We start from the raw sequence: 27406 nt of genomic DNA on the forward strand, positions 1-27406 counted from the left end.
TTGGTCCGTTTGCACAAGGGCCTGGGGCCTTGGTGCAGAGCAGAGTCAAGGATCTTACTAAGCCTTCTTCCTTTAAAGAGACACCACATTTTCCAGAATCCCTCATCTGAGCCATGATGATGTTTTCCTGTCTGACAGCTGCTCATTATTGTTCAAATGTTCAGTAATAATGAAACTTCCCAAAAAACACATCGAACAGAAATAACATAGTTATTCACATATGAGGTGTTTTCGTCTTCTTACAAGTCAGCATTTCCCCAGCTGTGTTACAGAAGTGATTGGTTTTGAGTATTGTGGAACAGACAACACCTCATAATCCCCCAAAAAACCTAGTGGCAAAACCTGAAAGCGTCTCTGTTCGCATTACACCGTTCAATTATCTCATAAGGGATTTTAGATTCGCTTCAAATATGGTCTGTGTTTCGTTTAGGCTTATGCTGGGCTAGGCGTTTTGACTGTTTTAATCTCGTCAGGACGAGGTGACATTTGTCAACATATTTGCCTAATTTCACTCTACTAAATTATTATTGGCTAGGCAAAGACATTGAGAAGTGCCCTTGTGGTATAGATTCACACAATATATGAACCACCAAGTTGTTCTAAAAAACCCTATGAAAGAAATGAATGGCGTAATAAAGAGACTCTTTTCAAGTTTTGCCGTAAGGTTTCATAAGGATTATGACTCATACTATTTCAGTCATTTGCTTAGGGGCTATGCTCTAAATATCTGCCCTGCCATTTAACCATCTCTCTGACTCAGGACTTGCTTTTACTTCATCTAATTATGTAACGTTACGTAAGTCACCACATTTTAATCTATATACTGTAGCTCTTCACTAAGTCAGCCGCAAATCCTTGGTTCCCGTTGCATCTGAAGTACCTCAGAAGACTGACCCAATAAGGCGGATGATTTGAAGCTACTGCTCTGTCTCTGTTATGAGGGTTGCTCTGGAGTTTAAACACATTCATTGAAACATTACTGCATTGGCTCAAGACAGCTGTGACTGATAACAGTAATCAGTGCAGAGCGCATGTGACACCACAAACAAAAATGAAAGGGATTGAAAATATTACTCATCATTGCTGCCGCTGTTACGGATGCCAATAAGGTGGTAAATATGTATCATGACCAGTATCGTTGTTTTGTTTACAGCTTAGTTTTGTCTTTATATAGCTGTCAGAGAGGGAGATGGGCCTGCTGGAGAGACTAGCTAACCCATAATGAATTATGCACTGATGGATTAACTGGGCACAACGTCAAGAGCCGATGCGCTATTAAAATTTTAACATATACATGGTGTACATATTTGTTGCCAGCACATTTCTCTGTCTTTTCTGGTGTATGAAGTTGATCTTATGGCAGGAAATTATTCTTAACATCCATTTGGTGTCCAAGGATATCTATGAAATGAACTATTCATCAGGTTGAGTCTGGAATAAAGATGAATGGTCTTCAAATATTTTCACCAACTAGCCTAATCCTGAAGGAGGTCAGTCTCTCCGGTGAATATTCCACACACATTAATGCTAGACTATTGGCTGTACATGCTCTATGAGACTTTGCAAATGTAGCTGATTCACCATGGAAGTTAGAACTCCACATTTGTCAAATAATGATACAGTATTTCACATTTGCCTGTATGGTTGGGAGTGATTGGTGAGCCAACTGTTATGGCATTGATGTATTGTGTACTGTATGTGTGCAAGTGTGTGAGACAACCAATGATTGGCCAGGCGGTGTGAGAGAGTTCCATTTCGCTGCCATCCCTCCACACTGCACCTGGGGCTTCTGTGTATGTGTTAGGCCAAGCCAAATCCTGGAAGTCATCTGTGATATCAGGTGCTTTTCCCTTGCTGTTCCACCTGTGATCCTGCCAGGAGAGAAAGCAAAGCCGATACTGTTAGCCCTCCAGCGAAAGGTTTTGTCTGTTTACATACAACCCCCACCGCCCCCACCTCTCTGCTTGGCTCAGGCAATTCTCTCTCTGCTTGATTGGAAAAACCTATCAACATTGAAATTGCTCACAGTGGAGGTTTTGATGGGCTACAGAGGGAATGTTCCTCTTTGTAGGTCTTTGCATGCCTAGTCAAGCCATTTTATTAGAAGTTATTTTTTTTTAACTCACTTTTTTGGCTTGAGTGGGCTATTGATGTACTTTACGTTTATATGTTGATGTTTTTAGGAACTTGTACAGTGCAGGAAATAGTACAGTTACTGTAGAAAGAAACGGACTAAAACACGTTGCTGCTGTTCATTTACTGTGCTAGGTCTGACTCAATGCACAACATGAGCACAAATTCAAATGTAGATCTTGTTTTGAAGAAGATGCCTTAACTTGGACGGGGACAAAATATCCATTTTCTGTAAGAATGTTTCTCTCCCTTTCCCTCTAGGTGACAGTCAGTCAGCGCGCGGCAGCAGCCCTCCAGACCTCGGCCTCCGGGGAGCGACTGACCGAGCGGATGCCCTAGGCTGCACGGCGGGAGCGGCAGGCTCGACCATGACCCGGCTGATGTTGGGCCGGACCCTGGAGCGGATCTGCAAGGCTGTCCTGCTGCTCTGCCTGGTGCACTTCCTGATCATGATGTTCCTGTACTTCGACGTCTACAGCCAGCGCTTTGACCAGATCTTCAGCCGCTTCAACAACGGCCGCAACGCCAGCCGCAGTGGACACCACTACTACTACAACCTCAGCCGACCCAACGCCACGTTCACCAGCTACATGGCCACCGCGGACCAGCTGTTGCCCAGTGTGCGACCCGAGGGCAACCGCACCCCACCCACTGCCAAGCCCATTCCGCCATGCCCGGAGATACCCCCAGGCCTCGGTAGGTGACGATCTGCCTCTGGCTTAAACATTAACGGAATTGTACCGCTTTAGTTTTCACACAACCACATTGGGATTGCTCAGTATTTTTATATAGACTTGTTTTGTAACTTAATTTCACGTTGTCCTACTGTTGATGCATGAACAGGCCAGATAAGGTAGTACAGCTCTGGTCATACATATATATGTGACCTAATATATATTTTAGTCATAACCAACCCTGAACACGGGGTAATACTTCATTACTCTAATTAGTATATTGTGTAATAATCTAAAATAAATGGATGTCAGTGGAACAGAGCTTGCCATGTGTTTTAGCAGCTGACTCTCTTTGGCAACCTCTTTCTATTCTGAAATATAGTGGATGGAATGTTTACTCCAATTACTGTTAAAGCTGGTGTTTCTATATGTTTTTCTGGGCTGCCCGGGTGAAACATAAAATGGATTTAATGTCAGCACTCTCTGCTGTAATATTTCATCCAAAGAAGCAACACTACTGTAGTTCAAAATGTAGTGAAACTATACACAATAATATTCCTTAAAAATACAAGAAAATAGAGTCATATAAAACAGGGATTTTCAACTATTAGTCTCAACCCAAATTTGGGTCTTGGGAGGTTTTAAATGGGTTGGTGTCTGACAGTTGTGGATTTTGATCTTTTATTGAAGACTACATCAGTCTGAATTTAAACAACTAAAACCGGATAGAAGGTGTTTATAAACTGTATTTTAACTTGCACTTTTACGTCAGCTATATAAATGTTTTACTTCAATCACAAAAGTTTCTTAGTAGAGCTACAAGTGTTAGCACTGTTTAGCAAACTGTGTGTTTTCATACAAGTGAGCTTGCCAACATCCTAACAAGAATATTAGCCAAGTGGAATTATTGACAATGGAAAAGGTGGAAACATTTTCCCAGTAGCCTTTTGCAAATTCGTGATGCACATAATGTGTTGAGACCTGTATGAGTAGACCTGGTTCACATAGTGTTGTGAGGAAAAAACAGTTGAGACCCGCTAACCTAATGTGTGGCTGAGTTATGTCTATGCTTTTAGGTTTTCAGCACTCAATGTAAAGCTGCTTCAATAGGGGGAACCCCAGTAACCTTTGTAAGTATTCCCTTCATCAGCAGAAAACCCACTCATTAACTACAGTGTCATTGCGAGACCTTTTCTGCCCATTATGCCATTAGATATGCCTGCAGGCACCAGGCCTTTGCCACCCAGCTTTGCTAATGAGCTTTAAGTAGAGCTCTTGAGGGAGTTTCACGGGAGAATCTCGATCACTAGTGACCCTCCTATTTATGCATCCTATCAGCCTTTATTTCTCCGGGTTTTCCACTGAGTTAGCAGTTGTTGACTGGCAGGTCTTTGGGATCCACATCAGCACTTGTGAGGGGTTGTTTACTGCTAACCCCGCCTTCACACAGACACACACACACACAGACACACGGAAACAATCCTGCCAGCCCGTCTGCCTTCAAACGAGTGGTTGATTGACTGACTGCAAAGCCTGTTACAAAGCTAGGGCTTTACCTCGATAAGTGCGTTGTGTCCAATTGCAAAGAACACAGCTCCAACTCTGACTTTCATTACATCACGTTAGCTGCAGCTAGATAGATGCAAGCACCGAGCTGTGCTGCGTACTTCTGATCTGATTACCTCAGCGTCTCTCTCTGTGTGGAGAGTCTTCTCAGATAATCACTGTCCTATGGAGATGTCAGCCTGAAGAAACTGCTTGGGGTACGGCTTAAGTATGGCTTAGCCATTGCAGTCATCTGGGTGGCTTGATAGAGCTGTTTTAATGACCCCACTATGACAGACTGGAAGTGGAATAAATGGACAAGATGATTGGATTCTGTCAAGTTATGTTCTGGGTTGGGGTTCTGGCTGAGCTTGGTCTGTTTGGAAAATTGCACGTGTTAATAACTGGACACTTTGTTACCAAGTAGATAGAGCTTGGCATTAATACATTTGGACTACACACTCACATTGAACCACTCCATATCAGTAAATGAGCCCCCATTGTTACATTGTACACAGTGTTGTTTCTTCTGTCTACCAATTATCGGATATCGAAAACACATCAGAAATGGGATGAATAGTCCTGTTTACTCATAATCAACAGTGCATGGAGTACATGCCTCATTGTATTACCCGGCTAGGCCTGTGGTTTGATTATTTCTATCAAATTGGATTTGACACATCTCTGAGACTGTGCTCTTTTCCCCAGAATGAAGGGAGAGGAGGCCACACAGTGGGGATGTATGCTCTGTTTCTGCCTCTCGTGATGGAGGAGGTGCCTGGGGTGGTAATGAACTGGACGCCGAGCCAGAGACTGAGAATGCGTCTGTTAGACACAGACAGGTGCAGACAGATAAATGCTGGTGGAGAGGGAGAGAGGAAGACCTCAGGGAGAGGAGGCTTGGCCAGGGGTAGATGGGGTGGCTCCAACCACGCTACCCAGCTGACAGGTGCTGCCTGTTTTGGGACTGGGGGTGGGCGTCCACTCTTTCTTTTCTTTCTCCATCTCTCTCTCCCCCTGTCTCTCACACTCTAAATATCCCTAACTCCTCTCGCTCTGTCTCTTCTGTTGCTCTCATCTCTTTTGTCTCTGTCTCTTGGCGACTAGGAATTAATGGCAGTCGGTCAGCTGTCAGTGCGGGTCCACAACCTCTTAAGGAAACAAATTAAGAAATGGTAATGGCTAAACCTCTCTCATGGTGGCGGCTTATTGAAATATTTGCACCGCAGCGTTCCTGGAGAGAAAAGTGTTTTCTGAATGCTGGAGTCTACCCACTTTGTGCGGTGTTGCTGTTGTCCCTGGCACAAAATGGTGTCATTCAGAACACGCTGATGCATTATACTGTTTAGCCGTGCGGGTTGTTGTCCAATTGTTAGGTTTGTATTTGTCACTCTTATTGCTGAGTAATGGCCTTAAAAAACCCAGATACACCTGATTTGAAACCTGATTTGAGAGTGAACTACACCACATAGATACGTGTCCTCAAATAGCTTTTGTGCTGAGGTAACTTTCTGCCTGGTCTGTTTGCTCCTTCAGTCCTCAGAAGCTCAGTCCCACTGATCTGTATGGCCTCAGGTCACTCTCCCCCTGTGTAGCAATATTACAACTAATCCTATGATGCTGGGTTATAGGCGTCAGACCAGCCTTAGTACAGCCTGATGCTGGGTTATAGGTGCCAGACCAGCCCTAGCACAGCCTGATGCTGGGTTATAGGTGCCAGACTAGCCCTAGCACGGCCTGATGCTAGGTTATAGGTGTCAGACCAGCCCTAACACAGCCTGATGCTGGGTTATAGGTGTCAGACCATCCCTAGCACAGCCTGATGCTGGGTTATAGGCGCCAGACCAGCCCTAGCACAGCCTGATGCTAGGTTATAGGCGCCAGACCAGCCCTAGCACAGCCTGATGCTGGGTTATAGATGTCAGACCAGCCTTAACACAGGCTGATTCTGGGTTATAGGTGTCAGACTAGCCTTAACACAGTCTGATTCTGGGTTATAGGTGTCAGACCAGCCCTAACACAGCCTGATGCTGGGTTAAAGGTGTCAGACCATCCCTAGCACAGCCTGATGCTAGGTTATAGGCGCCAGACCATCCCTAGCACAGCCTGATGCTGGGTTATAGGCGCCAGACCAGCACTAGCACAGCCTGATGCTAGGTTATAGGTGTCAGACCAGCCCTAGCTCAGCCTGATGCTGGGTTATATTTGCCAGACCAACCCTAGCACAGCCTGATGCTAGGTTATAGGCGCCAGACCAGCCCTAGCACAGCCTGATGCTGGGTTATATTTGCCAGACCAGCCCTAGCACAGCCTGATGCTAGATTATAGGTGTCAGACCAGCCCTAGCACAGCCTGATGCTGGGTTATAGGAGTCAGGCCATCCCTAGCACAGCCTGATGCTGGGTTATAGGCGCCAGACCAGCCATAGCACAGCCTGATGCTGGGTTATAGGTGCCAGACCAGCCCTAGCACAGCCTGATGCTAGGTTATAGGTGTCAGACGAGCCCTAGCACAGCCTGATGCTAGGTTATAGGCGCCAGACCATCCCTAGCACAGCCTGATGCTGGGTTATAGGCGCCAGACCAGCACTAGCACAGCCTGATGCTAGGTTATAGGCGCCAGACCAGCCCTAGCACAGCCTGATGCTGGGTTATATTTGCCAGACCAGCCCTAGCACAGCCTGATGCTAGGTTATAGGTGTCAGACCAGCCCTAGCACAGCCTGATGCTGGGTTATAGGAGTCAGGCCATCCCTAGCACAGCCTGATGCTGGGTTATAGGTGCCAGACCAGCCCTAGCACAGCCTGATGCTAGGTTATAGGTGTCAGACGAGCCCTAGCACAGCCTAATGCTGGGTTATAGGTGTCAGACCAGCCCTAGCACAGCCTGATGCTGGGTTATAGGCGCCAGACCAGCCCTAGCACAGCCTGATGCTAGGTTATAGGTGCCAGACCAGCCCTAGCACAGCCTGATGCTAGGTTATAGGTGTCAGACCAGCCCTAGCACAGCCTGATGCTAGGTTATAGGTGTCAGACCAGCCCTAGCACAGCCTGATGCTGGGTTATAGGTGCCAGACCAGCCCTAGCACAGCCTGATGCTGGGTTATAGGTGTCAGGCCATCCCTAGCACAGCCTGATGCTAGGTTATAGGCGCCAGACCAGCCCTAGCACAGCCTGATGCTGGGTTATAGGTGTCAGGCCATCCCTAGCACAGCCTGATGCTAGGTTATAGGCGCCAGACCAGCCCTAGCACAGCCTGATGCTGGGTTATAGGCGCCAGACCAGCCCTAGCACAGCCTGATGCTGGGTCTTTAGTTTGGCCTACGGTGACTAACACTTCACTCTATCTGAGGAGACAGCTTCAGTACCTCACCCTGACTTGTCATTTGGAAGACTTCCTGGTGGGATCACACCAATTTCTGCTGAAGGAAGTAGGAGTGCGGGGGGGGGGGTTGATGGTGTGGATGCTGTTTGCTTGGCACATAATTACCGGGCCTGGGGTTGAGCTGTAGGCCTAGGGGCTACACACCCACTGGAACGTCGGGCCGAGCAAGGCTGCTACACTCCTGCGAGAAAGAAAAATCATTGTAACTAAGTCTCTACCTGGCTTCATATCTGGATTTGACTGTTGACCTTTTCTCTACTTACACAGTAATGGCTTTCTGATACCTGCGGCCTTTTCAGATACATCAGGTCTGAATATAGCTGTCGGCCAGCGGTTGTCATACTGAATTAGTTTGGGTTTTGGTGCATATACTGTACGTATTCACCTATTCTGTAGGTTTGCCCCTAAAGCTCTCAGTGTAGGTTGTAGTTCCTCCATTAGAGGCCTTACCTCTAGCCATGCATACACTAAGTGACTTTCAGCTGTATGCACTGTTCCTTTGAGCTCCAGGCACCAGGCAGGAGAACACCCTTTACTTATTCATCATCCAACTTCTCCGGATTCTTACGTCCTCTTCCCCCTCACTGTTTTAATTCACAGCGTTTCTCCAGAATAATGGTGGCGTGACACCTGGGCCTTTGTATTCATTCATGTGTGCCGGAACTTGGCCGGGGCAGGGCAGCTGTTATGATGGTGGGGATATCTCAGCGAGGAAGGAGTTTGGAAATAGGCGCTGAGCTTCCAGTGGAGGTTTGGCGCCGTCCCTTAACGCGCCCCCTCCACATTCCATTGCTCAGTGAATATTTAGTTCATCGTACAGTATACTTCATGACCGTCCTCCTACAAGTTTAATACGGTCCTGTCAAAGGGAGATGCACGTTTGTGAACGTCTTCATGTGCTGGAAGGCTATGAGGAACACTTGTGTTCGCCGGAGTGCAGGACCGCAGGAGTGCAGTCTCTTTTGTGCTGCAGTCTCAATTTAGGGTGCTCTCTCTTCCCAGAACAGAAAATAGTGGATGTGTGGGGCTATTATGCCTTCAACCAGAGAGATGAACTCTGTGTTACATCAGTTCTGCTGTTCCATCCAGTCACATTACCTTGGAGTAAATACTGCAACATTTTGTAAGGGCTTCCTGGAGCAGACTAAGGCCGTCATCGATCTCTGCTAGGTGAATTAGGAAGTAGACATATGACATTTGTAAGAGAAACGACCGCTCTCCCAAAAGGAACAGTTAATTATCTTCAAAACTCTGCACTGTGTTCAATAATACCGGGGCTGTTCCCTTTCAGATAAAAACTACCAGCTTCAATTACCCAGCCAGACGTACAAAATAAGCCTGACAATGACACGTAAGTGCTCTGGACACCATAATAGCATAATAGGTGGTTTAACTGCATATAAACGTGACAGTTTCCTATCCTTGTCCTGTCACTTCCAAAAGCCAACGTTGTTGTGGTGAACCTTTGGCCTGCCCAGATGCTTTGTGGATTCTGTTAATATATACATTTCCAGATGTGTAATGGGGCGTCAGTATTAAGCCTGTCACATCAGGTCAGCTTCTCAGGGAGAATAGTGGACAAAGGATCAATGAATGCCAAGGCGAGGTGCTGTGTTTGTGAAAATTGCTTTAGTCTCTACGGTTCCTCCTCCACACCAGGCAGCCATTAAGATTAGTGCCTGGCCTAAATGGATGAATGGCTAGCTTTCCAAATGATAGCCTAAGTGACATGATGTGCTGTGATATTGTCATCTGAAAGGCTACAGAATAGTTTCTCTCGTTCTCCTTCTGTCATCTTTGTCTCTCATCTTTCACTCTTTCTCTCTTTTGCTGAGACACAGCCACAGAAAGAAAAAGGCAGTGTTGGAACAGTTTTAAATTAGAACCAAGGTTACAAAGGTTAACATATTTCAAGTACTCTTAGCATCTTGTTATATCCATTACTTTATATAGAGTACTACATGTGGATTGTTTTGAATGTGAGGAATTGTAGATCCATGTTTGGCCTTTATAATTGTTCAATTCATATATGATTCCTTGTCTCTAATGCACATATTTGCACCCCTGCATTTACTACATTCAGCACCCTCCACCAATATTACAATACTGAGTCTTCTATAATGTTTAATGAGAACACATAGCAAGGGATCTGTGTCCTCACATGTGGACTCTCCTCTTCAGTTCACCCCACAGGTTTTCAATGGGATTTAGTTTAGAGGAACAGAATGGGCATAGTAAATGCTTCAGTCTGTGGTCAATCAAGTGTTTTTGTGTGGATCTGGAGGAATGTTTTGGAACATTGTCCTGCTGGAAGATCCTATGATGACCCAGTTTTAGCCCAGGGTCCCATGTATCCTAACAAAGTTCCCAGGGCCTTTGGAAGCAAAACGCCCCACAACATCACATATCCACCACCTCAAATGGGGATAGGTTGTTTTTTGTTTTGCCATCCCCTTTTCTATTTTTGTCTCACTTAGCAGAGTTCTATTATAGGTTCAACTGATGTTTAGCAAACTCCAGACATGACCTTTATGTCTTGATTAGAGGCATTCTTCTGGCAAGAGATCCAAATAACTTGTTGTATCAAATTCTAATTTTGAAGATATACTTGATTAATTCTTGTTTTGGGGACAAAAATATTCAGACCCCTTCTGCAGGTCTCCAACTATGATCAATCTGTTACCCCTTGAACCATAATTCCTCACTGTGGGTCGGGGCAAAATACTGCATCCTCTTTCAGGCAGGTTCATCAAAATTCCAGTTTAACTTCTTAGTTATTACCCTAATATTGGAGATGGGTATCTTCAAGTGTCATTGTTGCTCCTAGCTTAATTTATGAAAGTTAACAATCTTTTGTCTCATTTCATTTGTGTGTTCTCAGACTTTCTCCATGTTGATAGATGACTCAAGAGAAAACTAAAATAAAAGTCTCCACCCTCCGTCTGAATGGAATAATGCAATTTAAATAATAAAATGAACAGCTATGTATATAAATGATTTCTCAGGTATAACCAATTACCATTAAATTCACACTAGTTAATTGGCCTTTCCCTATGTTACAATATATTTACACACAACCACAGATCTGTATCTTTCCATAACTTAAACTCTGTTAGTTTTTTTACTGCTCATTGTACACAGGAAATACAGTGGCTGGAAAGGAAGAAGCTGTTACTCAAAAGGTAATGCTTGCAAGCATATCTGGAGTTCACCAGAAAGCATGAGAGTGACCCAGCTGCCATGTGTGAAAAGGTTTTTTGGCCTGATGACACCAAGATGGAACATTTTGGCGGAAACCTCAGTGTCATGTGTGCAAGATTAACAATGCCCAAGCCTGAAGAAACAACATCCCTACAGTGAAGTATGACGATGGCAGCATCATGCTCTGGAGAGGTTTCTCATCAGCCGTGACTGGGAATTTTGTTAAAACTCAAGGAAGGATTGATGGAGCAAAATACAGGGAAAAACTACAAGAGAACCTGCTTCAGTCTGCAAAAAAACTGACGCTTGAGAGGAAATTAGCATTTCAGTTTTACAATGATCTCAAGCCCAATACTAAAGCCACATTGGCTCAAGAACAGAAATATGAATGTCCTACATTCCAAGTCCAGATCTCAATCCCAGTGAGAAACTGTGTCACTATTTGAAAATTGCAGTCCATGAATGTCATCCAACCAACCTGAACAATCTAAAGAATGGACCAAAATCATTCCTACACCATGTGCAAAGCTAGTACATACATAACCCCAAAAAGGGTGGATCTACCAAATATTAATGTATGGGAGCTGAATACCTTTTAAGTATTTTTTATATTTTCCCAAATATTACGCAACATAAAACCAATGTCCCTTTACACTAATTGGTTATGAGTTTCAATTTTTTAAATGAATTTATTTAATTTTGTAAATGTACACTTAGTAATTCTGTAATATGAGTGAATTGGTCAGGTGTATGAATACTTTTTCAGGGCACTGTAATTGTATTTCTTATTAATGTGTGTAGATTGGTGGGAAGAAAATCCTAATTAAAATGTAACACTGAGGCACTGATATTCATTTTTCTTTAAAGTTAAAAGGGGCGCTGTATTTTCTATAGGCACTGCACAGTATGTTCTTAAATTGCACATAGGAGCCTTGAAGAGATCAGAGGATTTGAAACACCCCTGCTGGATTAGCCCAAGACCCATTAATGCAATAAGCTTATAGCTGTATGGTCAAGGAAGATGAATAATAGGATGAATGAGTGTGGTTTGGCTACTACTCTACAGACGAAATGATTAATTGCAGTTAGTTGCTGCATTGACATTTTAGTATTCCAAATCTTGTCCTGCTGTTATTTTGATCATGGTCCATTTAAATGGTTCACTCGTGACCCATTCATATTTAGACAATAATAAAAAAAACGAGAATATGATTTAAATATTGTTTTAATGCATATGTTAAATACTGTGGGCTATTTTGGGAACGATATCTTTGCTTCATAATCTTTTAATACTAATCTGTTGGTTATGATAGACCATTTCATTCTATTTTATTAAAATACTACTGGTCTGGGAATAAAACTCAGTCAGTCAGATTGGCTGTAGCATTCCTTACTGGAAAAATGCCACAGGATATGTTTTGACAGAGTGACAACTCTGATGAATTCTCATTGACACAGTTCTTCCACAAACTGACAACTTTGTGATTAGTATCCTTTTAACAAGCATACAAACTGTCAAGGTGGTGGGGAAAAAGGTTGAGAGTCATAACAAAATGTCATATCACTGTGTCATCCATGTCACACACTGTCAAAACAAGATGGCTTTAAGAGACCAGTTACACACAGTAATCAGTCATTTCTGTGCTCATCAAGCAATAGCAGGTATTCCCTCTCCAGTTAAATGGTCTTGTTAGACTTCCAACAAGTTGTCAGACAAACCAGCTAAAAAAAAGTTTTCACATTTCACATTTTTTGAATTCTTTGTGTTACAGTCTGCATCAGTGTGTTATAGATGCAGACAGGACAGAATTCTTTGTGTTACAGTCTGCATCAGTGTGTTATAGATGCAGACAGGACAGAATTCTTTGTGTTACAGTCTGCATCAGTGTGTTATAGATGCAGACAGGACAGAATTCTTTGTGTTACAGTCTGCATCAGTGTGTTATAGATGCAGACAGGACAGAATTCTTTGTGTTACAGTCTGCATCAGTGTGTTATAGATGCAGACAGGACAGAATTCTTTGTGTTACAGTCTGCATCAGTGTGTTATAGATGCAGACAGGACAGAATTCTTTGTGTTACAGTCTGCATCAGTGTGTTATAGATGCAGACAGGACAGAATTCTTTGTGTTACAGTCTGCATCAGTGTGTTATAGATGCAGACAGGACAGAATTCTTTGTGTTACAGTCTGCATCAGTGTGTTATAGATGCAGACAGGACAGAATTCTTTGTGTTACAGTCTGCATCAGTGTGTTATAGATGCAGACAGGACAGTCAAGGGGTAGGCTAGACATACAGGACTGACTTTTTTAAAGGGAGACTTTGAGCTTTTTGGCAATGATGACATGTTCCTACTTATTGAGAGTGAAATTAAATCGTCAATACCGATTTTCACTACCTGTGTGCAGTTCGAAAACACCCTCCGTCCTCTTACAAATGTGTGCAATTGTTAAGTCATGTTAGTGCAAATACTGAATGTATTTGGGAACAGCTAGCATGCTGGCTGGTCTTGTAGACGTCCAGTTATTGTGCTGAAGCAAGTTAGTATTGGCTTGAGAAAGTACCTCTGTACCAGTTATTCCCTTTATAACTGGAGGCAAATTACCTCACAATGCCATCTACAAGTTCATCTGACTCCAAGGAGAAGTAGATAAAGGGCATAATTACCAAAATCCGAAGTATCCTTTTAAGACATATGCAATATGATATGATCATTTTCTGAGTGTGAACTCTCACTGCAGCATGAAGAACCATGCGATATGTTTATTTTTAACGTTTTCTAATCAATGCTTCCTGTACTGTCTAGTAACTAGGTGTTGCTACAGTACCACATGAATAGTTAATAGTCATTATCCCCGAACAAAGCAATGATTTTCCATTGGATTCCATTATTTATGTGATAAGGGTGTATAACTGAAATGTTTGCCGATAAGTGCCATTGGACATCATGTCTAGCGGATTACCATTCTGAGATATTTAATATGGATTAGTTAAAAGGATTACTTCTGTTACTGGGCCGCTGAGTTTGTTCTCTGATGGATAGGGGTTAGTTTTTTGGACCCGCAGTGTGCCCATGCAGACGCCCATACACACACACACAGAAACACATACACACACACAGAAACACATACACACACAGAAACACAGAAACACATACACACACACACACACACACACAGAAACACATACACACACACAGAAACACACACACACACACACACAGAAACACACACACACACACACACACACACAGAAACACATACACACACACACAAACACACACACACACACACACACACACACAGAAACACATACACACACACACAGAAACACATACACACACACACACAGAAACACACACACACACAGACACAGAAACACATACACACACACACACAAACACACACACACAGAAACACATACAGAAACACATACACACACACAAACACACACACACACACACAGAAACACATACACACACACACAGAAACACATACACACATACACACAAACACACACAAATATACACACACACACACACCAACACATTCAAACACACAAACCAACACACACACCAACACATTCAAACACACACACACACAAACACACACACACAAACACACACAAACACCCACACACAAACTCATACAAACACATAAACACATACAAACACACACAAACACACACACATACACACACAAACACCCACACACAAACTCATACAAACACAGAAACACATACACACACACATACACACGCACAAACACACACAAACACCCACACACAAACTCATACAAACACATAAACACATACTCATACAAACACATAAACACAAACTCACACAAACACACACACTAAGCTGTCACCCTGCAGACCTCTGCTCCCTTCTCATCCCTCCTACTCTGACAAATTAAATGTGCATGTGTGCTAGAGATGGTCTTCTTGGGAGGAGTCAAGCTGGCTTTCACCAGCAGGGTGTGGCGATTTAGACAGAGGCTATGTGCATCCCAAATAGGAAGCTGTTCCCTTTATAGTGCTACTTCTGACCCACCCACTGGCCAAGCCAGTTCATATGGGGACATTTCTGGTAAGGAGATTGACTTGAGCGACGGAGATGAGAATGATCGTATGTACATGAAGACTTTCCGGGCCCTACGGGGAGAGCAAATGGAAGGTCATGTGAAGCAATGCAGAGACAGGGCCTGACCGAGCCGGGGAGTGGAGTGTGTTAGAGAACATAAGCCACGTGGACTTAGGTTGCTGTTTGGTTTCCGCCAGGCGTTTCAAGGGAGAGCAATCCGAATTGCTGCGGCTCTTCTGCAGCACTAGGGAGAGTTGCGTGAAGCACGTCACACGCATTGGACTTCTCTAAATTGTGCGTTAATTTGCGGCGCTTTATCAGGAACAGAAGTAGATTAACTGTTTTGTAGCTTTTTGCTAGTTTATTTAGGCAACAACAACATTTTGACAGCAGAATACTTTTGCTTTAAAACACCAAGTTTATGATGTTTATTATTAATCCAGTTCAGGGCTGGCCTCTCAATTTCGGGTAAAACTTTCATTTGTTCCAGTTAGATCAGGGTAGACATCCAAACCTATATCACATGTAGCCAGGTTACCTTTATCAGCTAGAATCAACCTCCATGCTGCGTAGTTCTTTATGTTGTTGCGGTAGGCCTATATGGACTGTAATGATCACCTAGAATGGTCCAACCTGTGTGCGCGTGGCTTTTAAATATATGATCTCTGTATTTGCTTCAAAGTACATTATCTCTGTAGTATCTGCTTTTATAGAACATTATCTCTCTATTATCAGCTTTAAAGTACATTATTTCTGTGGTATCTGCTTTAAAGTATGTTATCTCTCTAGTTTCTGCTTTAAAGTAAATTATCTCTCTAGTATCTGTGTTCTGTAGTTAATTCATAGACACCTTTCATTTATGTGGTTGTCTGTGTTCGTCACTGAAGAAAGTTGTCTCCGTAACAAAGATTTCCCATGCTGGGCTCATGAGACGTGATCTGTTAGGTCAGAACTCTGCTGATTTTAAACTGTTATGAGTTTTCAGTATGTTATGTTCTACTTGGAGTTCCAGCTGAAATGTAAACAGTATTTCCCTTTGAATTAAAATGAATTGATAAGGTTATGTGTCTAGAGTGGTAGGGTGCTACAGTACTACAGATTGGATAATGTCATAATTCTATCTGCACGTCTAAATAAAATATCAGTGCTGTATTTCTATACGGTAGGCTTTAGAACAGTCTCTCAAACAAACCTCACTGGAGGACAGTCTCATTTACAGGACCATCAGTGGTTGAACCACAGTGGAGCCATTCAATCTATGGTGTGTCAATCACAGACCCACCTGAGATTTTACTCAGGTTTTTAGTCTCAATAACAACTCGTCAGCTCCTGCAATTACGTTCTGACATGTTCATCGTGAGACACTAATAAGAACATACCTCAGTGGTGTTATATCAGGAGACCAGAGCAACCAATGTTTATAGTTACTCATCAGCTAGCGCTTGTAGCTCCAAAACATTTTTAATAAGGTACTTAGACAAGGTAAGTTTTATTTCTTTAATATATATGCCATAGACGTGTGTCCCAAAAAATGTAGTACAGCTCAGCAATTCTTTTACAAGGAGGTTGTGTTCTAGTTCTTTCTAGAAATGTGCAGCTTGATTAATAGTTAAAAATAAATACTTTGGGGTATTTCTATTTGGTGTATTTTGGTGTACAAACTGCAGCTTACTTTTAAGTAGTTAGTACTGATTGAATTGTGGTTGTTTGTTCTTTAAAGATATCCCAATTGGCCATGTTATAGTGAAGAACCATGTACTGTATCTATTTTAGATGCACAGAATACATTAGACAGTGTAGACATGAGGATCTAACAGTTTGCGTCATAAAAGTTTATGTACTGATGCTAGTTTGTGTCTGTAATATTGCAAATCATCCAGTATCAGATCTGTCATAAATTTTCATCATTGCTGATTCCTCTTGCTTTAACCATAATGTGCATGCGTGTTTATGTATGTACACCGCTGGACCTATGTGAACAGGTGAAAAGGTAACGAATGAGCCAGACATGCATTCTGTACAACTGGCCCAAATTGTCTGTATCTCATGGATGCCAAACTCCTGCTGCACTCCTGCTGCACTCCTGCTGTGCCTTATGTCTTGGTTAATCCATCATAAACCAACAATGTTGACAACGGATAATCACTGACAGTTGCTTGACAGTTTCCTTTGGCATTTGGAACATTGTTTAATCTGGAAATTAGTCCTTAGTATGTTTGACAGATGGTGTTGACATTTGAAACGCTCTGGAGCATTACTTTGATTGGAATTACTGCAGCTTAAAACATGTAACAACACTTCATTAGCTGCTTAAAGACAATCATAATCCAGCATGGTTACAACAGCATCTCTCAATAACAACTTTAGAATGGATTAGGATGTAGGTCCTTTTGAAGTGCAACAACAAATTACCTTTTAAGTACATTTTGTGAGTGGGAACTATTTATTTCTGATGAAGACGGAGGTGTTGTCAAGGGAGCAACAGCTGTCACATGATCACTCCATTTAAATGGAGCTCCTCTAAAGACAAAAGTTATCACAAACTATCCAAGTTATTTTTTAACTCTTACACATTTGACCACCAACTACCAATCCCAATAAAAATGAGGCTCAGTTTTGTGGCAGGTTGTTTGGCTGAGGGAGTGCATTACTCCATATCGTTCAATAGTTAAGAATTATCTGTCACTACAGCTTTGTCTTCTAATGATTTCTTGATGCAGTTTCCAAGGTGGGACATTTCAGTTGCAGTAAAGAACCTTTCACTAACTCACTTTAAGGCTAGAGTGAAATACCACAGGTGGCGCTATTCATGTGGTACCGTTTGTTTAAAGGTTAGAACATTTTCAAGGAGGGTGGTCAGGCTCTGTGGGGCAGGCGGATCTGAACTGAAGCTTAAATGTTAGTAGCAGCACACTGACGTCCGCTTCATTTGCTCTGGGTGCTCAGGCTTCGATATTGCCGGGGCCTGTTAATATTGGATTCAGCTGTTTGATATGCTTACTAAAAGCTAAGAACAACTTTAGATGTTCATACTTCTAATAATTATCTTTTGCACTGAATCATCACTGAAATGCTAAAACATGTTAATGAAATTTAAAAAGCAGTGGCCATAGACACTGTTTTATTTTACACATGGCTTCATAGGCTTAAATGTTAAATATTTATGTTGCCACTGCTATAAAAGCAATAAAGCTACAGTATGGACCCAAAACCAGTGTTGACTTGCAGCCAGATGTAATTTTGATGGCTTCAACAAAGGTTTTTGCTGCCACACAGCTTGTTGTATCTCTTGAAAATTGTAGATATGTCAGTAAACATAGGAGAAAAAACCCAATATATGACTTAAAAATATTTCTAAAAATGTTAATGTCATAGACCCACACATTTGTTGAGTCTATGGTAATGATTATGTATGTTTACCCTATATGTGTTAGACACGTGTAGGTCTATATAGTTTGACCTAGGTCTACATAAAGTAATACTTTGGCACATCAAATTCATGGTGGTTTTGCTGCAGCAAGCACAGTAAAAGAGCACCTGTACCTTTCATAGAAGCAGCAGGTAAAAAAATAAATAAATATTGGTTATCTCACACCAACCTGATCATAAGAATTGGAGAGACAGAAATATTGATATTAGTACCAGAATGTTTCTCGTGCAGGTAGTCCTATTATAAAACCATTATTTTATTTTGTGAAAAATAGCCTGAGAAATTATTTGTTTTCATTTTTATTTGTGAAACCAGTTCAATAATAAATAAATAATAAACCTCCCGCTCTGCTGTAGCTTACTATAGTAGCCCCCATTACCCACTGTAATATCTATAAACCACCCTGAAATAGCTCACAATAAGTAACACACAGCCTGTGAAAACCCTATTACCACTGTAGCACCAACCACTAATACAATTTATCACAACCATAAATGCTTTAAGACTAGCAAGTACACCATATTTACTTCAGTAAATGTCATTTCCTAGTTGAATTCAGAGAGTCTAGCGAAAATTATCCTGCAGTTAACCAGCCAGCTCATCCATCATTAGGAGTTGGGTAGACTTCGATACAGGCTGAGAAGGTCAGTCAGAACAGCCCTACAGAATGTGGACAAATTGGTAAAAAAGGGGGGAAAAACCCAAGACAAAAAAAGCAAGATCTCAGTTGGAGTATGCAGACCATAGGTCTAATATATTTTATACTGTACATGGCTGTGGCAAGTTAATGGATCAAGGATGTTATGTAAATACATGGAGATAAAACTCTATTTAAGTTATATGCCCAATATCTATTGATGTACATTATCTCTGAAAACATTGCTTTGGCTCTATAATGGTAAATTCCCAAAAACGTTATGATCCCCTCGGAAATGCTACTTTGTAACAAACTGATATGAATGCTGAAGGATTTTTTCTTTATCATCATTCGCAAGATTTCTTCCCGACATGGGACAATGTATTGTGGAATTCCAGTTGGTGTTGCATTGTAGAGCGCATAGCCATTCGTCTTGGCTGCATATGTCAGATAGCTGGCTTGACTTCTTTTCTTACCCTCTCATTAGCGACAGAAATATGCTGCCCCCATCCCCCCATTCGCACTCTCGGTTTTCCCTGGTCTATTGTGTAGCAGGGGAATCTCAAGTGACGTGTCACCACTTCGCATGTCTTCTGTGCCTCCATGCAAAGTGCTTTCTGTACCTCCTGCTTGGAGGTCAATATTTGGGAGGCTGTTACTAAATATATCCCATTGCCAGGTCTTGACAGATTCAGTATTTTAGCATTTACTGCCTGACACGGGATAGTGGAGGTGTGCCCCATGCTAGAGCCGAGGGCAGCGAATATTGGCTTAGCAACACCGGAAATGGACGGGTGGATGTTGGAAAAGGCTGCCGTGTCCCGTTGTGCCTTTGCAGACTCCTTGTCGTAGGTATTAGACTGTGTGTTCCCCTTCGCCATCTGTGTTCTGGCAAAACCTTCGGGTGGTGCAATGTAATCGGAAGAAGAATGGCTAGCCAATATGGATCAGAGGGCAAATGTCCTAAACCAAGACTCGCCCATATGAGGTGGGTGCGAGACTGTCTTCCGTTTTGTGTAACCAAACGGAATTCTTCAAAAGTTACGTACAAAAATTGATGAATCATCACTGGAAACAGAAGTGGTTGTTACGACAATTTCAGAACATCTGAAGGTTGTCTCAAGGCCTTCTGGATGTCCTCAGGACGTCCACTGTGTGCTGTGATGGTTATTTGCTTAAAACCAGTTTCTGTTTGTTGGGCAAATCATCACAAACTACAGAAACACCACTAACCGAACACAAGCGCTAAGTGCATGCTTGCTTAATTTACATGGTAACCGCTTTGAAAAATACATATGTCTTGAAGCTTTCGAAGACCTCAAAGGTTGTGTGTGTTAAGCATTGTTGTGACTTCAAACATCCAATCGTATTGTTTCTCTGGTCAAAACAAAGTGTTGTTTTGCATGCAACAAAAGAATGAAACGCTCTGTTGCGACTTGGTATTGTGTTATGGCCGAGTGTAATTATGGTACAGATCATAGCGATACTAAACCAAGTATTGGTTTTGAAGTCAGAGTTCTGTTATCATGAATAAACATTAATGATCGCAAGGTGCAAATGCTGTACTGACTAAACTGCCACTGGCAGCCTGTGCTTTCACACGAATGACTGGGCCTGTCTTCCTGCAGTGATGCACTAGTTAGAGAATTCCTGCTGGCAGGTGCCTGAAAAAAACTAGATATAAATAAATAAAAAGGACGTAGCGTCTGGTCACTTACCAAATGAAAAAAGTTTGAGTTAAGGTTCCCTAATCTTGCTGCTTGTAATCATGAAATGTTATTCAGTGCGTCTGACATCTTCCATCTAATTCATCTGAATGCACTGAGTGACAGGTATTAAAGATTAGAATATCTGACAGGGAAGGTGATGTGTCAGACCAAAGAATAGCACTGTTCTTGTTAGTACTACTATGCTATATTACTCTACTGCAAATGCAATCTTTGGAATTAGGAATGTCTACTTCAGTCACACACAAAGAAAATCCCCTTCTTTTTAATCCAGACTCCGTAACGAACCGCCGACTCTCCCCGTGATCCTCTAAGCAAGACGTGCCGTTTGGTAGAAGATTGATTTCCAGATTTGCTGCTGGTACCAGAGGTCCAGTTTGGCGCCTGCAGTCAAGTTATTTGTCGAGATGGGTCCTTCTGCTCAGATGGCCATCCAGCTGGCAAGGTAGAGGGGATGTATGTGGTCCAGTTGAACCTCCGGCGCTGCCTGCCTGCTTGCTGTGGCCCTGGGCTGATTGTGACTAGTCCGCCGAGGGCTCGAACCGTATGTCCCCTGCCCCAATTAGACTGAGACTGGCTGGTTGGTCCGGTCACCCATCTCAGGAAGGGACCGCAGTCTTCTCAGTCACTGTCAGCACCCGTATCTGGGGACATCCAGCATTCTCTCTCTATTTGCTGCATTTTGTCTCTCATTTCCTCACGTTTTTATTTACTTGCTTCCTCTCCGCCTCGCTTTGTCTTACTCTCATTCTCTGTTGTTTTTTTCTTCCTCACGTAGACTGTATTGAACTTTTTTTGAATGTAAATGTTTGACTCTTGTTGAGCAACGGATCATTCGTTGGAGCTATGAGCTAGTGTTTAGACTACTGAGACATTGTAATGACAAAAAGTTGAAGTTAATCAAGACTGTGCGTATTGCTTTGATTGGACTGGAGCTTTACAAATAGTCTATGTGTTGGCGATTTATTGAAGCACAAAAAATGCAACAGTATGGTAAACAACAAATCAGTTCCACCACTGCAGGTTACTCACTCAGTCTGATGTGCACTGGTCTTACTAACATGCCACCACCTGTTACCCACCCACCACCCCAGCCTCCACCTGTTACCCAGCCACTACCCCAGCCTCCACCTTTTTGGTTCTGTGTTTCCTTTTCATGGGGGGATTGGTACTGTGTACCTTTCTCATTGTCTATGGGGATTGCTATTGATGATATTATGGTGTTGATATCGTTATCAGTAGTATCATATACATGATCATGTGATGGCAGTGAGTTACCACAGAGAAGCAGAACGCCAAGACCTGTAAAAATTACTGTTGTGCATGTTTCCAGTAAATGGTTAAACTAAAACATGGCATTTTCTGGCTGAACTGGTTATGGGAAAGTTTCTCTTGGAGTTTTTATTAACACAGAAATTATAGGCCATTTGGATTTTCTTTTATTACTTCCTTGAAAACCTTCACAGAATGTTTTAATAAGGCTTACAATAGTTCTGCATTATTATTTTAGCTTTTTTTTACTCTAAGCACAGCTAGGACATGGCAATTAATTTTCTTAAGCATTAATCATGCAATTACATTTTTTTATTGAGACACAGCATCAGAGGGATTCAATGCTATGATCTTCTGTTCCACAGAATTTGTCCACTCCGCCACCAGGAAGGAACTAGCATGCCAATTTTCTTTTCATATACAAAGCTATTCATTTTAGTCTTTTAAAACTGACCCCATTTCAAAGGAAACAAGCATTCGTTAAGATAAGATGAAGGTTTTATGCAGAATTACCATAGGGCAACAAAGCTTTCACCAACTCTTAGAAATATGTTTCTTTGAATGTTATGTGCTAGCAGGCCTGGTTCTTAGAGGACAAATGGTACAATGTTCCATGTTGTCTCTAGACTTACTCACTTTGTATTTGGGGTTTCTGCTCTGAAGCTGGTTAAATATTTTAAGCGTGCAAAAATCCTTGTTACCTGTCATTGGATAGAGGCTGAATCACATTTTCCAATGATCCTGCAGCATCCACATAGCATAAGCACGCAACAAAAGTAGGATGTATTGTTGACTAAAGTACCAAACAGTGAAGCGGTCTGCTTCCCATGGAACAAGTCTGCTATAAGAAGGCAGTAGAAGTATTTTTTTTTCTTGGTTGGCTTGGGGACTGTAGTTCTAATGGTAGCTTTTTTTCAGGCTCGTCTCTGAGCCACTTCCTTCTCGGAGGAATTTGGATTATGTTAAAAAACGTTGCCAAATGATGCCTCACTAAATATTAATTAGCAATGCCCTGGAGCTTTAGCTCACGGGCATGGCAGCCTGGCTTGGAATATTCTGGAAGGACTGATACAGTAGAACATACTTTAATAGCCAATGTTCTGTTACTCGCGTCCAATCTTGCCTCTAATTACAAAACCTCTTCCGAAAGAAAACTGTCTGTTGGCCTCCAGTTTTTTTTTGTCATTCGTAATCAAGGTTGGGAGGAGATGTGATAAACCCCAATGAGCTGATGAAGTTGGGAGCGTGGCCAATATCGTGTCTTACACTCTACCTCTGGTGCCAGTTTACCATCTGAGTGCAGTGCCTCCTATGAGAGAGCTCATCCTCAGAACAGTGGAGAGAGAGACTGAAATGATCAACGACGGCTCAGATACCATTGAGGATTTTAGAGGAAATGTAAAGACTGTACTGTACAAACATTACAAAACACACTACTGGAGGACAATTCATTTGAAGGAAACTTCAAATGAATTGAGGGGGGGGTCGGTCAGGCTTACTTATGCCAGTGGTGTGTCATAGGGATTTGCCTTCTGGTGTTGTTAGACATGACAGCGTTGCAGAAATGGTAGCTTTCTGTGGGTCTCTTTCACATCCCCCCATTATATATTTGTGTTTCCCAAAGAGGATTTATCTTATGACAATATCTGTATACAACAGAGTTTTGCCAAATTATAATCATATAATCACAAAATTGTTAATAAATTAGAATAGAGAGAAAAATAACAACATACATTGACTTATTAAATGATATACAGTATGATGCACTAGCTACAGCTATTGTTTGAAAATCTCCCAGCAACACTCCATTGTTGGCCATATTGTCTTCTGTGGTGTTAATGTCTGAAATCTCTGATACCTCTGTATTTACACATCTTTTTAAATACCTGTTCTAGCAATATGTGAGCAAGTTGCCTCTGTCACCAAAGTATCAATATAAAACATAGCTTCCCCTACAACACAGGCAATTTTAAAAAGAAGTTGTAGTTGGTCAAACTATATACCATTGCAAAGATAATGTAATGACCTTTCAGAACCACTTGTCAAAGTTTAAAATGGGGTTTCCTCTAAAGCATTTGTACCCAATTCTTTCATCAACCTCAGAAATTTCATGCAAGACAATTATGGCCTTGACTGATCGCAGTTGCCCACTGAAGGCTAGGGGGAGTTGAAGGAAGAGACAAATTCCTAAAAGCACCTCATCTGACCTACCACAAGTAGTCACTAGAGTGCTTGGAGGCAAGGCAGCCTAGTCTGACATCTGCCCCACCAATCTCCGATGGTGTTGAAGCCAATTTGTGGCAATGCAGCTGTAGTGTGAAGCTCTGTCTTTACCGCTGTACCATTCAGAGCCCCCTTAAAAACCTTTCTACATGTCTTTCTACAAATATCCAAAGGGGTCAACTATGGCTGACCTGAACATTTTGAAAATGTGTTGAAGGGATATCTGTGAACCTAAGCTTCCCACTAATATTTCATGAAATGGTTTAATGATAAACACCTTGTTGTACACTGACATTGACTTAAGATAAGGTCCCAAATGAATGGGATGGGGGATGAAGGAAAGACTGATAACACAGAACACAACCATTGTTGCTCAGCTTTAACATTTTATTTTCATTTGTAGGGACATTGACTTTGAAAATAATACACTACAAAGACATTACAAGTGAGTCTGAAGGCCCAAATATGAGGGTCTGTCTCAAGGATTTAGACAAACATTGTTTCTAACCTGTTTTCTACCCCATTACAGTTTTGTGTATTTAATGGCATACATACACTCACCTAAAGGATTATTACGAACACCTGTTCAATTTCTCATTATTGCAATTATCTAAAAAAAATGATTTAAACAATTTTGAGCGTGGCATGGTTGTTGGTGCCAGACGGGCCGGTCTGAGTATTTCACAATCTGCTCAGTTACTGGGATTTTCACGCACAACCATTTCTAGGGTTTACAAAGAATGGTGTGAAAAGGGGAAAACATCCAGTATGCGGCAGTCCTGTGGGCGAAAATGCCTTGTTGATGCTAGAGGTCAGAGGAGAATGGGCCGACTGATTCAAGCTGATAGACGAGCAACTTTGACTGAAATAACCACTCGTTACAACCGAGGTATGCAGCAAAGCATTTGTGAAGCCACAACACGCACAACCTTGAGGCGGATGGGCTACAACAGCAGAAGACCCCACCGGGTACCACTCATCTCCACTACAAATAGGAAAAAGAGGCTACAATTTGCAAGAGCTCACCAAAATTGGACAGTTGAAGACTGGAAGAATGTTGCCTGGTCTGATGAGTCTCGATTTTTGTTGAGACATTCAGATGGTAGAGTCAGAATTTGGCGTAAACAGAATGAGAACATGGATCCATCATGCCTTGTTACCACTGTGCAGGCTGGTGGTGGTGGTGTCATGGTGTGGGGGGTGTTTTCTTGGCACACTTTAGGCCCCGTTGTGCCAATTGGGCGTTGTTTAAATGCCACTGCCTACCTGAGCATTGTTTCTGACCATGTCCATCCCTTTATGACCACTATGTACCCATCCTCTGATGGCTACTTCCAGCAGGATAATGCACCATGTCACAAAGCTTGAATAATTTCAAATTGGTTTCTTAAACATGACAATGAGTTCACTGTACTGAAATGGCCCCCACAGTCACTAGATCTCAACCCAATAGAGCATCTTTGGGATGTGGTGGAACGGGAGCTTTGTGCCCTGGATGTGCATCCCACAAATCTCCATCAACTGCAAGATGCTCTCCTATCAAAATGGGCCAACATTTCTAAAGAATGCTTTCAGCACCTTGTTGAATCAATGCCACGTAGAATTAAGGCAGTTCTGAAGGCGAAAGGGGGTCAAACACAGTATTAGTATGGTCTTCCTAATAATCCTTTAGGTGAGTGTATTTAGACAATACTGCCCATCAGCTACATCTATGTTAGACTTTGTCGAAGTATCAAACAGACTAGTTTTAATAAGGTTTGCCGGCCCTCCATTGAGTCATTCCTGTTCTTGCGATTGTTCACTGAACAAAATTATAAATGCAACACTTTTGTTTTTGCCCCCATATATTAACGCCTTTGGAGACGGCTTATGGTAGAGAAATTAACATTCAATTAACGGGCAACAGCTCTGTTGGACATTCCTGCAGTCAGCATTCCAATTGCACGCTCCCTCAAAACTTGTAACATCTGTGGCATTGTGATGAAACTGCACATTTTAGAGTGGCCTTTTATTGTGGCCAGCCTAAGGCACACCTGTGCAATAATCATGCTGTCTAATCATCATCTTGATATGCCACACCTGTGAGGTGGAGGGATTATCTTGACAAAGGAGAAGTGCTCACTAACACAGATTTAGACAGATTTGTGAACAATATTTGAGAGAAATAGGCCTTTTGTGTACATAATCAACCTATACAATCTTAGATCTTTGAGTTCAGCTCATGATAAATGAGGGCAAAAACAAAAGTGTTGCATTTATAATTTTGTTAAGTGTAATTAACTTTAATTAATAATTAATACTAGTTTTTTTCACTGATTCTATAGCTCTCACTCTGTGCTGCTCCATATTCAGTGAAAGGAAAGCTACAGTATGATTTCACACAGGTTTACTCCTGGCTGGCTACAGATGGAGGGGAAGTAGCTGAGAGATCACAAGAGAGAGGCTGTGCAGTTTCACAGGCAGCCGTGAGAGAGTGAGTACACAGGTAGCGTAGAGGCAGTGCTGCTCAGGAGATGAGTGAGCTAACGCTAGGGACCACTTCATCACTTCCTGTTGGGTTTTTTTCTACTTCGTCTTTCTAGTCTGCTGCTCTGATTTTGTGTCAATCCATCACTGACTTTTCCTGCTGCGTATCAATCTACACACTGCTGCGACTCCACTATGTGGGCCACATAAACATTTCGGTTATGCTGATATAAGCATTGTGAGAGTTTGTTTTCTGGGCTTGGAAGGAACCTTTTACTGCTAGTACCCCGACCCAAGATGCTTTTTGATTCAAAGAATGTAATCCTAATAGTCTCAACATCGCCTAACTAGTTCTACAACCCTGTTTCAGTTGGGACGCTGCATAAAATACAAATAACAACAGAATGCAATGATGTGCAAATCATTTGATCCCTATATTTAATTGAAAATAGTACAAAGACAACATGTTGTCTTTCAAATGTTGAACCAGATCAAAAAATAAAATTGGGGAAAAATATATGGCCATTTTGAATTTGATGTTAGCAACATGTTTCAAAAACGTTGCGACAGGGGCATGTTTTTTACAGTTTTGCATCTCCTTTTCTTTTAACAACACTCTGTACATTTTTCGGA

General features: G+C 42.1%; 1 protein-coding gene across 1 annotated transcript in view; it reads left to right on the forward strand.

Moving 5' to 3' along the window:
• Positions 1–27406, forward strand: part of b4galt2 (UDP-Gal:betaGlcNAc beta 1,4- galactosyltransferase, polypeptide 2) — an 87819-nt gene that overhangs the window by 7803 nt on the left and 52610 nt on the right. The window contains exon 2 of the mRNA XM_010891346.4: positions 2395–2829. Coding sequence (XP_010889648.1) covers positions 2395–2829 — 435 coding nt within the window. The remainder of the gene's footprint in view (positions 1–2394; positions 2830–27406) is intronic.

The sequence above is a fragment of the Esox lucius genome, chromosome 3, assembly GCF_011004845.1.
Source record: "Esox lucius isolate fEsoLuc1 chromosome 3, fEsoLuc1.pri, whole genome shotgun sequence".
Taxonomy (NCBI): domain Eukaryota; kingdom Metazoa; phylum Chordata; class Actinopteri; order Esociformes; family Esocidae; genus Esox; species Esox lucius.